Genomic DNA, 15,212 nt, shown 5'->3' with positions numbered 1-15,212 from the left:
TATTCGAGATTTCAGGAAGAGGGGGAGTGGAATTGTGCATTTCAGAGTATTCTGCAGCAGTAGCATATGCCATGTGATGCACCCTATCGTTTTCTGAACCATTCTAATCAATGGGAGCGTTTATTTACACGTTTTGTTGACTGCTTGCTCTGTCAATCTCTACAAGGTGCTAACTATGTTTATGGTTCAGCCTGCTGTGTTATAGCTACACATTACACAGGTCTTTAATGAGCACTTAGGCTGTCTGACATTCTTCTACTGCCGCTGTTCTAGTCAATTAATATCAATGGCCGTATTGACCTCAGACACACAAAGACCTCTGAATTCTGACACGCTTCTCACACAGGTAGCCTACAGCAGAGCATGGTCAAAGCCTCCACGGAGAGAGAGAGAGAGAGAGAGAGAGAGAGAGAGAGAGAGAAATCCCTCCCCCTGTCCACCCCTGACCTAGAAATAAAAAAAAAGAAGAAGAAGAATTTTCCGGACTCCACGCTGGGCTTTTATGTCACCGTGTTTGTTTGTTTACCTCCGTGCCTCTTTGCCTGAGGCTTCCCCCCGGGGTTGGTGTGAGTCAGTGGCAGTTCCCACCCCCTCAACCCCCCCACCCCCTCCAGCGCACATGGTTAGAAGAAATACTAAAATTAATTTATCCATTGAGCGACAGGTTGTGACGTCCTGCAGAGAGAGGGAAAATACATAATAACACTGCTTGCAATCATCCGTGGAGCACAATTTAATCAAGTCTTTATTGGACTGTTATCAGCTTCCGATAGCCCGTGGTTATGAATATGTCTCATCTATTTCACCCCTACACTGCTAATCTCCTTCTGGAGAGATAGAAAAAAAAAGCAGCCCAGTAAACAATGCAAATCTGTCATAAGCTCTCTTTTTTTTCTTCTCCTCACCACAGAAGTGCAGATTACCTCTCAGACGCTTTTCTCAGAAATATTAAGAACATAATGTTCATTGTCGTCGGGAGCATCTAAATAGAGACGTCTCTGTTCGCCGTGGGAGGTGGAGATCGGATGGCTTCGGAAAACAGATTGATTTCTCCACAAATCCAGTGATCCGTCCCAGACACTATGATGCATATTAGGGCCGGGATATTGTGTCCTTGCCGTCGAAATATGAAATTACAGATTTGTTTCTGTTCTCATCTGTCGTAGCTGGATCCTGAAAATCCAGGATGGATTTTTGTATCATTGCGAGAACATAATTACGTCCTTCTGTGTGTTTGTTGTCCAGCGTGGCTAGCTGTCCTTTGGAAGAACTGAGGGGAGAGAGAGGGACAAACAATAACAGATTAAGGTTATTAATAATAGCAATAAGACTTGGATTTGTCTGGCTTCTGTGGTACAGCATCAATCATTGTCTGAGTCAGAAAGCAGGGATGGGTGAGCCTGGGTTTGGCTGTGACTAGTTCATATCACCTGTGTGGAAAGATATCACAGCTAACAGAACTAGGCCACCGTTGAAGGGAGACTGACACCAAAGGGTCAAAGTGAATAATTTCGAGAGGACATTAAGCAATGTGTCATGTTATCATACGTCCCAGAGACCCACTGCTTGTATTTCTTCTATCTCTCTTTCTCCCTCTCCCTCTCTCTCTCTCTCTCTGCCAATAAGAGAGAGAAAAGAAACACAGAAAGCAGGAGGTCACCTTGTTCTAGCCATAGCTGGCTTGTAAGGGTATATTGAACAAGCTCAAATGCAACTACTGACATACTTGTATGTCATACATTAAAGACTATGTCTCTTTTCTTTTTTTTCTTCTTCTTCTTCACCTCTGCTTTACTCTGCAGAGATTCTACACGGTGGGGTCTATGTGGACCAGAACAAGTTCTTGTGCCATGCTGACACCATCCACTGGCAGGACATAGTGAAGACCGCCAAGTCTGACCACCTTGTAGTGCCATCCAATAGCAGCAGTTCATGTGAGTATTTTGACCAATGAGAGTAGAGAATCCTAAGGCTGGGAACAAGACATTATTACCCAGGGGGAAAAAAGCAAATATCTGAATAGTCTTTACAAAACTACTCAATAGTTCATATGGGTGTCTGTTTTACACTATACGTTTAAAAGGGCTAATATGGCATGAAAGAATGGCATTCAAATGGCATTCATTTGTTAACCGTCAGGGTCTGCTTAAAACCGTCTCATCGGAATTGCAGTATAATGTGGAGCTTCATAACGAAGCCAAAAGAGAGATATGATATGGTGTATGAATGAAAGAGCTCTCACAAGACCGGAGATGAATACAAACTGAAAAAAAAACATCTCAGCTGGTCAATGGTTGCCCCCCCCCCCTTTCATTCGATGGCTTTGATTTATTCACTGCCGAAGATCAAGAGCCTCAGAATGTGTAATCCAGCCTAAGAACCTAAGCTCCTTTTTCCTTATTTTGTTTCTTGTCTTATTGGCTCTTCAAAACAAGGAATTAAAAAAAAAACAAACAAACGAAAAAAACAACAACAGCAACATTGTTTTTCCTGTCAAAAATCAATGTAAACGTGATCTGTTACCACTTACGGTTGATAATGTTGTTGAGTTTGCAGTCTTTTGTCTCACGGTTTTTAAACCTTTAGATCCATTTGAAAGAGGCATAAAGAAAGAAAAAACTTATGAGGTAACTTACGAGGTAAGTGTGAAATATTCAAAGTCAAGGTCACATTAAAATAAATGGAGGGAGACCTTGAATACTATCATATAGTTATAATCTCATAGAGGAGTTGATTTATAAGATGCAATATTTGATGTGCTGTCATGTGGGTTTATGATCAGATTTCTCCTTGACTTCTCCGCTAGAACTTTAGGGGATATAAAGGTCTATCTGAGGAGTGCTATATTTGACAGTACACAATGATTCCAGCTTTATGGAGTCTCTTAGGTTCGCTAAGCAACACGTGGGGCTCTGCGGTACTTCAGTTGGTTTATATCGTTGAGAATTACCTGCCTGTGTTCATCAAAGAAGTACACAGTAACTTTCGGCTACGCGCCCGAAACTTCGGAAGGACTCAGAGGGACCCGAAGAAGAGGAGGAAGAAGAAGGTGATAAAAAAAAAAGCCAAGAAGACGAACAGGAAGGAAAGAGAAAGAGTGAGAGGTAGAATAGGGGGTTGAATGGAGAGTGATCCCCGGTGACAGTCAGAACGTACTGTAATTGCTCTTCACTGGAGTGGAACATCACCACAGGTCAACACTCTGCCACTCAATTGTGTTCAATCTTCAATTACCCAACAGTCAATTAAATCTGAATTGCAGAATAGATGACGGGAATTTAAAAGAAAAAAAAAAAAAAAAAAAGCTCCAACCCCCATCGAGTCTGATCCCACTGCTCTGTCCGTTTCTCATGTAGAGGCGGCTAAGAGGCTTTTGGATTGCCAGCCACTAACGTGTTTGGATCTTTCGGACAGCGAGGGCTGGCACCCTCCCATCAGGGTCCGAACAAACTATACTATGTATAGGCTGTCATCTCTCCGGGAACAAAAACTCTGTTATATCATAATTATATATGACAGCCTCTCTCATAATCCAGAAATTGACCAGTTATCGAGTCCAGTATCTTTGTTGAGTAATCCAAAAATTGACCAGTTACTGAGAGTTAATTGTGCATGTTGACAACGTGAATATTCCAAATGAACAAGTACAGTGATGATTCGAGACTATACTGAGGTAGAAAAGGAAGATGGTGGATGTAGATTTGACGTGTTTGTTTGATGTGTTTGATGTTTTCAGGTCAGAAGTGCCATCGAGTTTGTAACGGTCGATGTTGGGGGCCGAAGGAGGACCAGTGTCAGAGCTGTGAGTATTTTTTTTTTTTTTTTCACGCAAACACGCGCCAACATCACGGCTCGACTTAATACAAAAAAAAAACACAGTCCCCAGTTCACACCAGTGTGTCCTAAATAACACCATATTCCCAAAGCAATGTACAGCCATCTTTGCTTTTTCATAGTGCTACAAACCTGTTATATCAGCACCTCACCTCACCCCACTGTCAGGGGGAAACTTAAAAAAATATATAAGATACCCTAAAACACACATTAAGATTTGTACAACAGCAACAAACTATATGAAGATGGAAATGACATGAAGGTTATTTCAACCTATTCTAATTTCATCCATGAAAAAAGTGACGTTCAGAAACTCAACGTTTGTTCAACTTTGCCTGTTACCATTCCCATTCAGCAAGGCAGCAAGAATTTAATTTAGTTCAGTTTTCTAGCACGTTCTTTAAAAAGAAGATGCTGTCACAGACAGCAGCTTTACAGAGTATGAGGAGTGAAACCCACCAGCCAGGAAGCCTAAGGCAGCAGTGGAGAGGCAATAAACCTCCCTCTGGCTAAAGTAGAAAAAATAGAAAGAGGAAACGTAGTGAAATCTTTTTTTTTTTTTTTAAACATAGCGTAATTAATCAAATACCTGTCCAGTGTGTTTCCCTCAGACCCAGGCTTCTATCTGCAGATGTTTCTGTCATTTTACCCTGTCTCTCTCTCTCTCTCTCCATCTGGACTCTTCAACTTTCTCTCTTAGTAATCAGCACTGTTTAACTTTGTTACTGTTTGATTCTCTCTATCCAGAAAATGTCTGTCAGTGATACTCTACTCTCTCTCTCTCTCTCTCTATCTCTCTCTTTCTCACCCTCCCTTCTCATTTCCACCCTTTTGATCTGTCTGTTTGTGGTATGGACCGATGTCATTTAGATAATCATAACTGAGTTACTCCACACAGACAGCTGCAGTGATTGCACTTGAGTAGATAACCTTGAGAATGTGACAGTATCTTTCTCTCACCCAGAATGACATCCAGTAAATGGAACTGATTTGAGATATGTCTGTCCATAATGGCTGCCGTTTCGCCCATGTCGACGCTGCATTTATACAGAAATGAGACAGTCTTTTAATGTTTCTTAAGTGCGTACTTGCTTGAATATGTTCCTCTCTGTAGATGCATTGGCCTGAGTCCTAGAGAGAGAGCAGCAGTGTTCCATTAGTAAAACCTTTGAGTCGCTGATGGATACTTACGCTCATTCTATGACGGAATTTATCATCTTCATGAGACCGGTTTGCTTTTTAGTTGGATTCCTTTCTGGTAACTCTGAAAGGATGTTGTTTGAAAAGCAGATAAATTAAGATGCCAGTGGTCGCTTTCTTGTTGGTTTTTTTTGTTTTGGTTTTTTTAATCCCAGTTGTTGTTGTTGTTGTCATTGCTGTTGTTGTTGTTGTTGTTGTTGTAAACCCCTTTTTTATTTTCCTGTGCTGAAATGCACTGATTTTGTGGTAACAGGCGAATTGTGCCGTCTGAGCATTTTTTTTTCATCAGTTTCAACTATGAGTATCCCCTTTCTTCCTGACAGGCCAGTGCCATAGATGCATGTCAATATGTCACCATGAAATACACAGCCCTCTCATGAAAAAGAGCTGGTGATCATTTGTGAGAAGATTTAAGAACTTAACTTGTTACTTATTTGCTTACTTATTCATGAGAGGAAATGTTGTTGTGGTTAGGGACCGTGTGAAAAACGTGGGTTTGCAGACACCAGTGGAAACAGAGGAGGACAGTAGCAGGTCTACAGAGAAATCACTCCACCATCTCAGAGCAAAAAAACACTGAACCACTGAGATCTGAACAAGATCCAGGAACACATGGTGATGGGGAAAAATACACACACGATGCAAGACACAAGACACCTCTGCCACACTCTTTGTCACACAGAAAGACAGCACAGAAACACTCTTTTAAACAAACGAACGCACATGCGTACGCCCACGCTCACGGATGCATCGCTCGCGACTCTCAGAGACGGAGAAACGTGAGACGAGAACAGTCGAAAACATTGTACATTCATGGCACGTCCCACCTGTTAGTAACACTAACACTCTGGCAGGTACAACTCAGGCTGCAGTCCCTGGCTGTAAAAAAAAAAAAATCTTTAAAAAAGCGCTTATCTCTGGAAGTCTGTGTATTCACTCAGTTGCCTCTGTCAGCAGCCAGCCAGGCGCAGACGGTGAACCATATGGTGGGGTATTACGGGGAATGTACCGGGCAGAGAGTGGAAATCAGTCCTGCGTCGAGCTAGCTTACATCCTAGGTGATGGAGATCTCTATCAGACTACTACTATAGACAGCTGGGGTGCTAGGGCAGGGATCAGAATGTCTCACAGACTATCTGCCATTCACTCCTCTGCTCTCCAGCATGATGAAGACGAGGGAAGTGAACGCACGAAAGAAGCCTTTCACGGCGTCAAAAGACGACAGAGATTTTGCTGTGTGTGTGCGCGGCCGTTAACTGTACCGATTTTACCCGTCTGCACATTTCAAAGAGATATTGCTGTTGTCTTATCACGCTGTTTCTCTCTCTCTCTCTCTCTTTCTCTGTCTGTCTCTCTCGTTCTATGGCTGTTTTTTGTTTTCTCCAGTGACTAAGACGGTGTGTGCTGAGCAGTGTGATGGTCGTTGCTTTGGTCCGTACGTCAGCGACTGTTGTCACCGCGAGTGTGCGGGAGGCTGCTCTGGCCCTAAGGACACGGACTGCTTCGTATGTCCCCCAAACACACACACACACACACACACACACACTCTCACACTCTCACACACACACACACACACACACACACTCACACACACACGCGTGCACTTCTCAAGTATTCTCAGATGCATATGTGTCCTCACTAACCAGTGCGTCGCCTGCCAGTCATCGGTTACCATAACAACGGTGGCACAGATGTGTGATTATAGAGCCTTGATACGTGTACCAGAGTGCATGTTTCCTGCCTGTCTTATCTGTGACCTTTTGTTGAATGGGATGCTCTCTTTGTTCCTTTGTTCCAAAAAAAATAAAATAAAAAATGAAAAAAGACATCCAATGTGATATATTCTTCATACCAGAGATACAAAAAAAAAAAGAGTAGATTCCAACTGACAATCCCCTGTTGAAATGAAGAACAGGTTCAGTGCTCCCTGAGGTCTTTGTCTTTGCATTGGCTTATCTTTCTACCTGTGGGCTTGTTTGTACTGTTTCATCATTCCGCTTATGAATCCCTCTGCCCCCTGCGCTTTTTTAATTAGAAATCCTGAGCCATCCAGATTGTTCTTCTCAGTTGCCTCTCAAACAGTCTGCCTCAGAGTTGGACTCGGTGGCTTTTATATTGTTCAACATAGATCAGCACTGCAGTGCAGTTTGGGCAGAACGCGTGTGTTTCTTGCAACAAACAGCCCATGAGTTAAGTTAACTTTATTTGTCCACAGGGGAAATTTGACCTCTGCATATTGCGGGAGGGGAAAGCATTGTTTATTCACCGCCCCTGCCCGCATTTTCCTGCCGGTTCTGGGGCTCGAACCAGCAACCTTTCGATACTAATCTCGCCTCTCTAACCTTTAGGCCACGGCTGCCCCCGTTACAGTACTTACAGTAGAAGTGAGTTTAATGGCTCCTTTGTAAGAAACGGAATGTGAATCCAGTGTTATATTTGGGTTTTTTGTCTCTCTCTGATTTTTATAGGCCTGTACCAACTTCAACGACAGCGGAGCATGCGTGACCCAGTGCCCCCAACCTTTCGTTTACAATCCCACCACCTTCCAGCTGGAGCACAACCCCCGAGCCAAATATACCTACGGAGCATTCTGCGTCAAGAAATGTCCACGTAAGACAAAACGCATACGTGGGCCAGTCATGCTAGCGTCACAGAAACTTTTACACAGACTTGAAAGGGCCAGGAACGAGCAGAGCGGAATGAATAAGAGATGACTGGTTTTGCTCTTACGTTTATTCCAGAACAACAGAAGACAGAGGTAGAGCTAGAGCTAGCTGAGACAGGCTCTCACGTCTTTTTTTTATTTTTATTTATTTATTTAGTTCGTTTTTGATGGGTATTCTCTCCACAGACCTTTGACATAGTTACAAACGGTCTCCGTGTACCAAATTAACTGAGCAGAACAAGAATAACTTTCTCTTAAATGCCAAGGGGATTTTTTTTTTCTGAAGAGTGTATTTCATATTTTCAAATGTTCAGGAGCTGGGTTTTTTTTTTTTTTCCCACTGAATTGAAACAGTCTTTGTTTCATCTTGCCGTGGAGTTAAATGACAGCTCTTAGTGAGAGCTTTGCACAGTTTCGGTGGGTGTTTCTCTTTTAACTCAGGGTGGCTCTAAAGACCTCAGGCCAAAGTATAGGAGCTGCTGAAGATAATCAGCCCTGTTTCTCATAAATAAAAGACATCTCTCTCACCCACTCAAGCTGCGGCTTTAGAGCGCACTAGGTTGCAGGTGTCTGTGCTAGAACTGCTGCGTTAACTGCCCCACCTTCAAAGGAGGGCACAGTCTCATGGCTTTGAGAGGAGGGTGATGAGGGGGTACAAGTCTCTTATTTGTCCATGCTGGGACAACTTTGGGCCAACTCTGGGCCAACGGTTGGTGCTTGATAAAACGGTTAACACTTACAAAATGCTGGCTGTAGATGTGGAGCCTTTGAAGGACTGTTATAGTCAGAGCCACAGGAACACACACACACACACGCGCGCACGCGCACTCCGCAGGTGCACCCAAGCAAAATAACTGCCACTGAAAATCTGGCAAAAGTGGCACTCTTTGTCTGACACTGCTCATTCTGATATAGAATGACACAGTTTGATTTGTGACAGGTTACTATGTGGCATTATTCAATCAAATCACAAATTTACAAATGTTTTTGCTTGCTCTCCGCTGTAAAATTTGGAATCATGTCCAAGGACATGCATTTATTTTCCTTATATGATTCCAGAGTTACACACACATACATACACACACACCGTGACAGACAGACACACACACACACACACACACACACACACACATCACAGTCTATGGCTGTGGCATTGATCATTTTAGCTTAGCGTGCTATACAGTAGGACATGCATTTATTTTCCTTATATGATTCCACTGTCACACACACATACACACACACACACACCGTGACAGACAGACACACACACACACACACACACACACATCATAGTCTATGGTTGTGGCATTGATCATCTTAGCTTGGCGTGCTATACGGTAGGTTGATGTGTCTGGAGTCCATCATGAATATTGAAAAGCAGGGTGAGTAAACTCGATCTCTCCGTATCAGCGTGTGCCGGGGCCCTGTCTCGGCGGCTGGGGTGATGAATGCCGCTCCACTGGGCTGCCGTCGCTGGAGATGGGCTCACTCCATCACATAGGATACATCCCAGAGCCCTGGGGAGGAGAGGGAGAGAGAGAGAAATGACAGAGCCCTGCTCACTGCTGTCTGTGTGGGTATATGTGTTAATGGTACAGAGAGGCAATGGATCTGCTCTCCAGCATCATGAAACATCACTGCTTCTCTGTCAGTGACTGCTACACCACTGACTGTGTGTGTGCTCTCACACGTCTGTGTGTGTGTGTGTGTGTGTGTGTGTGTGTGTGTGTCTGTGTGTGTTTGTGTCTGTCTGTGTTATAAATTGTATTCTTGTCATTCATCACATTACAGATAACTTTGTGGTAGACCACAGCTCCTGTGTGAGAGCCTGCCCCAGCAACAAGATGGAGGTAGAGGAGAACCGAATAAAGATGTGCATTCCCTGCACGGACATCTGCCCTAAAGGTACTCTTTAAATGATCCCTCTTACACCAAGGGAAATCCCTCTTTCGGCAATGGCCTTATTCCCGAACATCTACCCCTTTAGGTATTCTACAAGACGTGCTGAGGGCATCTTGTGTCTCTTTGCTTTTCTCTGCACTGAGGAGACGATGAATGACCATTAGTTTTTTGGGGGGGGGGGTTTTTGTTCCAGCTTGTGACGGTATTGGCACCGCTAGTCTCCAGTCAGCCCAGACTGTCGATTCGAGCAACATTGACAAGTTTGTCAACTGCACCAAGATCAACGGCAACTTAGTGTTCCTTATCACTGGGATCAAAGGGTGAGATACTCTTTATCCTCAAATTCGTATGTGGTAGATTTTCATTACCATCATATGGAGGCTTTCAAGTGAATGTCCAGTCTCGCCCCTAAAAACCCCATCATCTGAACGGAAATATTTTGAAACCAGATGTAGCTGCAGGGTTTTCTATTGGTATTTTGGTCAGTTCAATCAGAACAGAAAACATTACATTAGATTGTGTAATAAACACCTGTCTAGTCTGGTGTTTCTTTATGACGTCTTACCGTTCATTAACTGCAACAGGCAAATTATACACCCGTTCATTTTTAGTCGTTCTACGATGTTTTGTAACACGTCGGCTTTGAACATGTGCATCTTTGCTGTTTCGTGATCCTTTCTTTGCCCTGAAAGGAAATTCCTGAGCGATAAAAAAAAAAATTAAAATAAAAAAGGAAGGGAAAAAAACTCATGATTTCTCATGATTCTCTTGGGAGTGTGAGTAACACATCACCTCCCTTTGTAAATTCATCCAGAAATTTGACTAAACGCCGTGAAAGAGGAGAGCTTATGATTCAGTGGTGCGGTTCCTGCTCGTTGCTCGGGGAGCTGGAGCCTCAGTGGCTGTTGACTTTTGCAGTGTCTCAAAGGACGGCAGCTGACTAATTTGGTCTGTGACACTCTCTAGCACTCTGTTTCTCTGCCTGTCAGTGCTAGCAGCAAAGAGCTGAGTTGAATGAGAGAGGAATATTAGACTGTCAGACCTTATTTCACCCCACCCCTCCCCAACACTGTCTGACCCCCCCCCCCACCCCACCCCACCTCACTCCCCCATGCAATTCCCATTCCCTAATCACCTCTCTGCCCCCCACCCCCTGCCTTTGTTTGACTGGCCTGTACTGATTCACTGCTGACTCTGCTTTCTCAGAGTGGTCAAAGGTCAGAACATAGACTGGCATTCATGTATGTGCCGAAGTGTGATTTTCTATACAGGCATGCACACACAACACAAACACACACACATACGCACGCGCGCACACACACACACACACACACACAATACACAGTTTGTGGAGTCAGCTTTTGATATGCCATCGGCACAATGGGAAGTCTCAGGTGTCAGACATGCGCAAGGCTTTGTCCCAAAACACGTATGAGTGCGGAAAAGAAAAACACGTATGAGCAGAGAATAGAAAATAGTCTCCGTGTCAGCTGTTTAGGAGACCTCCCAGGACCCAGGCCTCAGTTCTACTTAACGGAACGGGCCGATCTATGAGACCGGCGAAGACTGCATCAGCCTTGTCACCTTGGGCTGATTATTAAAGAAAATGCATTAGAGTCCAGACCTCCCCTCTGATCTCAGCGACCCCACTGCCTCACACTGTCCTCCACTACAGCACTAAAGAGTCCGACAGGACCTGCAAACCATTCAACAGAAAACTGCCTCTCACTCCGGGCCAGGTTAGCTTAACTACATTCAGGCAAAAAAAAAAAAAAAAAAAAATATATATATATATATATATATATAAAATCTGAAAACTGCTCTGTTAGGACCAGGTCAGCTTAGCTACATTCAGGCAGAAGTGAAAAAATAAATAAGATAGAATAAAAAATCTGAAAACTGCTCCATTAGGACCAGGTTAGCTTAGCTACTTTCAGCTACAAAAAAAAAAACAAAAAACCCATAAAACTGGTCACTGTGGACCAGGCTAGCTCAGCTAAATTCAGCCTCCCGAAAAAGGGAACGTAACATTCAGCACTTTCACAGATTCCTCAATAATCTCTAAAGTATTCATCTATGGCTTTCTCCAAAGATCTCAGGTACATTAGTCAAGGTAATAGTTTCATCTTCATTACCTCTGTCTGATCAAATTTCTGCTTACATTTCTTTTCCTTTTATAAGGCTCAGAAAACCACCCTGTGCTGACCCTTTTTCTTTTTTTTTCATCATTCCCTGTTTCTTTTTAGGGATATTTATCACCACATAGAGGCACTGGATCCAGAGAAACTCAACGTGTTCCGCACGGTCAGAGAGATCACAGGTGACAAATTAATACGTCAACTCAGCATTATGATTTTAAGCAGGCCAAAAGACCCTTCACCCTGTCTACTGTCAGTTAAACTGCAATTACACTCTTATAAGACATTTATTACTGTTTTATAACAGTCAGTATTTGTTCACACAGCCTTTGACTGTGAAATACATCTCTTCTCATTATGGAATCTTAATCATATTCAGTTCTATTGCATAAGCCACATTGTTAAGGGAAAAAATGTGAAGATAGAAAAATGAACAGTCCTGTTCGTGTTCATATGTTTCCCTGAGCGTTCTGTTTTCCATCTTTGCGTGCGAATGTGTGTGTGTGTGTGTGTGAGAGAGAGAGAGAGAGAGAAAGAGAGAGAGAGAGGAAGAAGGAGAGAGGGAGAGAGAGAGAGTGTGTTTGTGTGTGTGCGCGCGGGCGTGTGTGTGTGTTGGGTGGGGGGGGGTGCAGAGAATATATGGACAGAGCAATATGTGATGAATTTGTGAGGAGGAGGGATCTCTCCATATGGGTTAAAACCCACCACCCCGGGAGTTCTGCGACCCCCCCCCCCCCCCCTCCACTGTGAGAGCTGCGTGGAGCATAAAAGGAGCCACACTCGATTGGAGCAAGTGTCTCCTATTCACAGTGACAGTGGTAGAGATTCAGACAGCGAAAGAGAGATTCTAGCCAGATGCCAGACAGTCAGGCATCCGTGTCATACTGTCACCGCTTCAAAGTGAGGGAAGTCACCACCAGTGACAGAACAGTGACTTTCTTGGCAAGGTGTCATTTCTGCTCTGTGACCCGGGGCGGATGGTTTTGAAGTGCTGGTGTGAAAACGAACAGAGCCAGAAAAAAAAACAAAAAGAAACAAAAATATTCATTTTTCCCCCTCCTTTTTCTGTAAGATCTCTCAAATATTCTCTTTTTGGGGGGAATAATCATTGATTTGAATTTAATGCATGACGTGAATGATTCAGCAGAAAAAGCAGACATAATTGAGGTCCCCCTGGTGAACGTTTTGACTGTAATCATCATTGAATTTCAAACTCTTAACGTTCTCTCCAGAGTCCAAGGCCTTGCTCTGTGAGAAACATTGCTCTGTAAAAAAAAAAAAGAAAAAAAATAGAAAAAAAATTTTTTTTGCTTGGATACACAAGTGATGTGCCACTTAGTGAAGCCCTAAACACCATACTCCTCCATACCCTGGCAACATATGAGGCTTTCACAGCCTTGAGCAAGGGCTTTTCAGCAAAGAGTTCAGAGAAAGAGCTACAGCGTTCCTGCTCAGCTTCAGAGCCCTGTGCCCTGTGTGCCTGACTGCTCTCCACACTTCATACTCTCTGTCTAGGCACAGATGGAGGACTTCTGGGAATTGGTGGAATACACTCATCTGTGTGTGTATGCGTGCGTGTGTGTGTGTGTGTGTGTGTGCGTGTGTGTGCATGTGTGTATACGTATGTGCACATGTGCATGTGTGGGTGTGCAGACACACGCGCTTGCTTGTGTGTGTGTGTGTGTGAATCTCTCCCATACTCTGATGTATATGAAAGTGATTGTATAGGATGTCCATTAAGGTGGATAGTTCAGACACTGCAGTGTTATGGTTACTCAGTGCTGCCTCTAACCCTGCTGTAGCACTGTTTCAGCACATCTGCACTGTTCATTTATTATTGTGACACAGTTTGTCAGCCTGTGTTAACCTGAACACAGACAGGTGCACGATGAGACTTGGTTAACAGCATTAGCGTGATAAAGTCTCGTTTGGGTTTGCTTGGAAACAGATATAAACACAGACAGATAAATATCTCTTATGCAGTTCTTTACTCACTCACACACACACACACACACACACACACGCACAGATCGCTCACACATACACACAAAACCAGCCTTCCTGTAGCTGCAATTTTGTCATTAAGGCAATTAGTGTCAAAAGACGCCACAGTTCCAGCACTTCACTAACGCAGGCAACACAATGATCTGACTTCATCACCCTGAACAACGCAACCCAGAGAGCAGAGGGGCATGAAACTCTAATGATGTACCTCTCCGATAAGACCAAAGCGCATTGGGAGAGACAAAGATTAATTAACATATAGTTTGGATTTTGTAAGTGCCTCCTCTCTCCCAGTCAGCAAATATGAAACGGAAGAAAAATCGAGTATTCATTTTCATTTTTAAACATATTTTCTATCTTAGCATCTCGCCACATTGAGCAAAAACGTTTAATGTGTTCCTGTCGCCTCCAGTACAAAACAAAAGGCAAAATAAATAAATAAATAAATAAATCCATACTTTGGCTATTGTAATATCATATGCATTTTTGTTCTTTGTGGTCTCTACTGATGGTATGTGATCTCCACAAGATCAGTTAAACTCCAGAGGAAAACACTGTTATCTCATAAGGACATTAATATTTATTGTGGCCTCCTGAAATAAACATGCTGTTGAAAAAAAAAAGAAAAAAAAGCAGTCGCCAGTCACATTGTACATAAGTACCGCAGGACTAGAATTTTAATGAGCTCTCTTTACTGGCCTGTTACATGTTTACAAGTTGCAACCTGTATGCTATTGAGACTAATTTCATATGAACAGTCATAAGAATAAAGACAAGCATGGGGTAAAAAAAAAAAAGAATAAATAAATAAATAAAACTTTTTTATTGGCTATGCTCCATTCATTACTGAGATATCACTTTACCTTTAACCATGTCCCTCTCCCCCAAAGTAATGAATTCATTTAAAGGCAATCAAATATCATTACGCAACTAAACCTATCCTTCAAAACATGTGACGTCGGGGGGTTTTCATTGTTGTAAGTCATTTTGGATAATTTATGCTCTCCTTGTCCTTCTGAGTCTGACTTGCCTTGTATCCACATCAATTCCTCCTCTCTCTCTCTCTCTCTCTCTCTCTCTCACTTTCTCTTTCTCTCTGCCCTGTTTGTCCCCTGTTGGCTCATATGCAAAGGACTGCTCTCCTCTTTTCTAAATATTTAATTCTTAAATCTATTATTAAAATTCTTAAATGATCTATTGCCATGCTATTAGCTATTCATCCAACCATCTGATTTAAATAAACTGGGACAGACAGAGAGAATAAGAGAGGAAAATAATTACTGTATGCATAAAAAAAAATAAAAACTATTCATCATATATGACATGCCGCACAGATTACTGCAGCAAAAAATATTGAATAGAACATGAATTTAATTCAAAATAATCTTTGACACTTTGCCTGTCACATTATGCAGAGATAGATGTCCTTTCTTACATCAAAGAGAATTGATTAGCAGAAAAAAAAAATT

At 42.8% G+C, this 15,212-nt stretch overlaps 1 protein-coding gene across 1 annotated transcript in view; it reads left to right on the top strand.

Moving 5' to 3' along the window:
• Positions 1–15,212, top strand: part of erbb4b (erb-b2 receptor tyrosine kinase 4b) — a 135,913-nt gene that overhangs the window by 66,131 nt on the left and 54,570 nt on the right. Inside the window, exons 5-11 of the mRNA XM_030787620.1 lie at positions 1,803–1,934; positions 3,737–3,802; positions 6,421–6,539; positions 7,503–7,644; positions 9,491–9,604; positions 9,795–9,921; positions 11,848–11,921. Of these exons, the coding sequence (XP_030643480.1) occupies positions 1,803–1,934; positions 3,737–3,802; positions 6,421–6,539; positions 7,503–7,644; positions 9,491–9,604; positions 9,795–9,921; positions 11,848–11,921 (774 nt within the window). The remainder of the gene's footprint in view (positions 1–1,802; positions 1,935–3,736; positions 3,803–6,420; positions 6,540–7,502; positions 7,645–9,490; positions 9,605–9,794; positions 9,922–11,847; positions 11,922–15,212) is intronic.

This window comes from Chanos chanos, chromosome 10 (genome assembly GCF_902362185.1).
Source record: "Chanos chanos chromosome 10, fChaCha1.1, whole genome shotgun sequence".
In the NCBI taxonomy this organism is placed as follows: Eukaryota; Metazoa; Chordata; class Actinopteri; order Gonorynchiformes; family Chanidae; genus Chanos; species Chanos chanos.
This window is presented reverse-complemented; position numbering and strand designations above follow the sequence as displayed.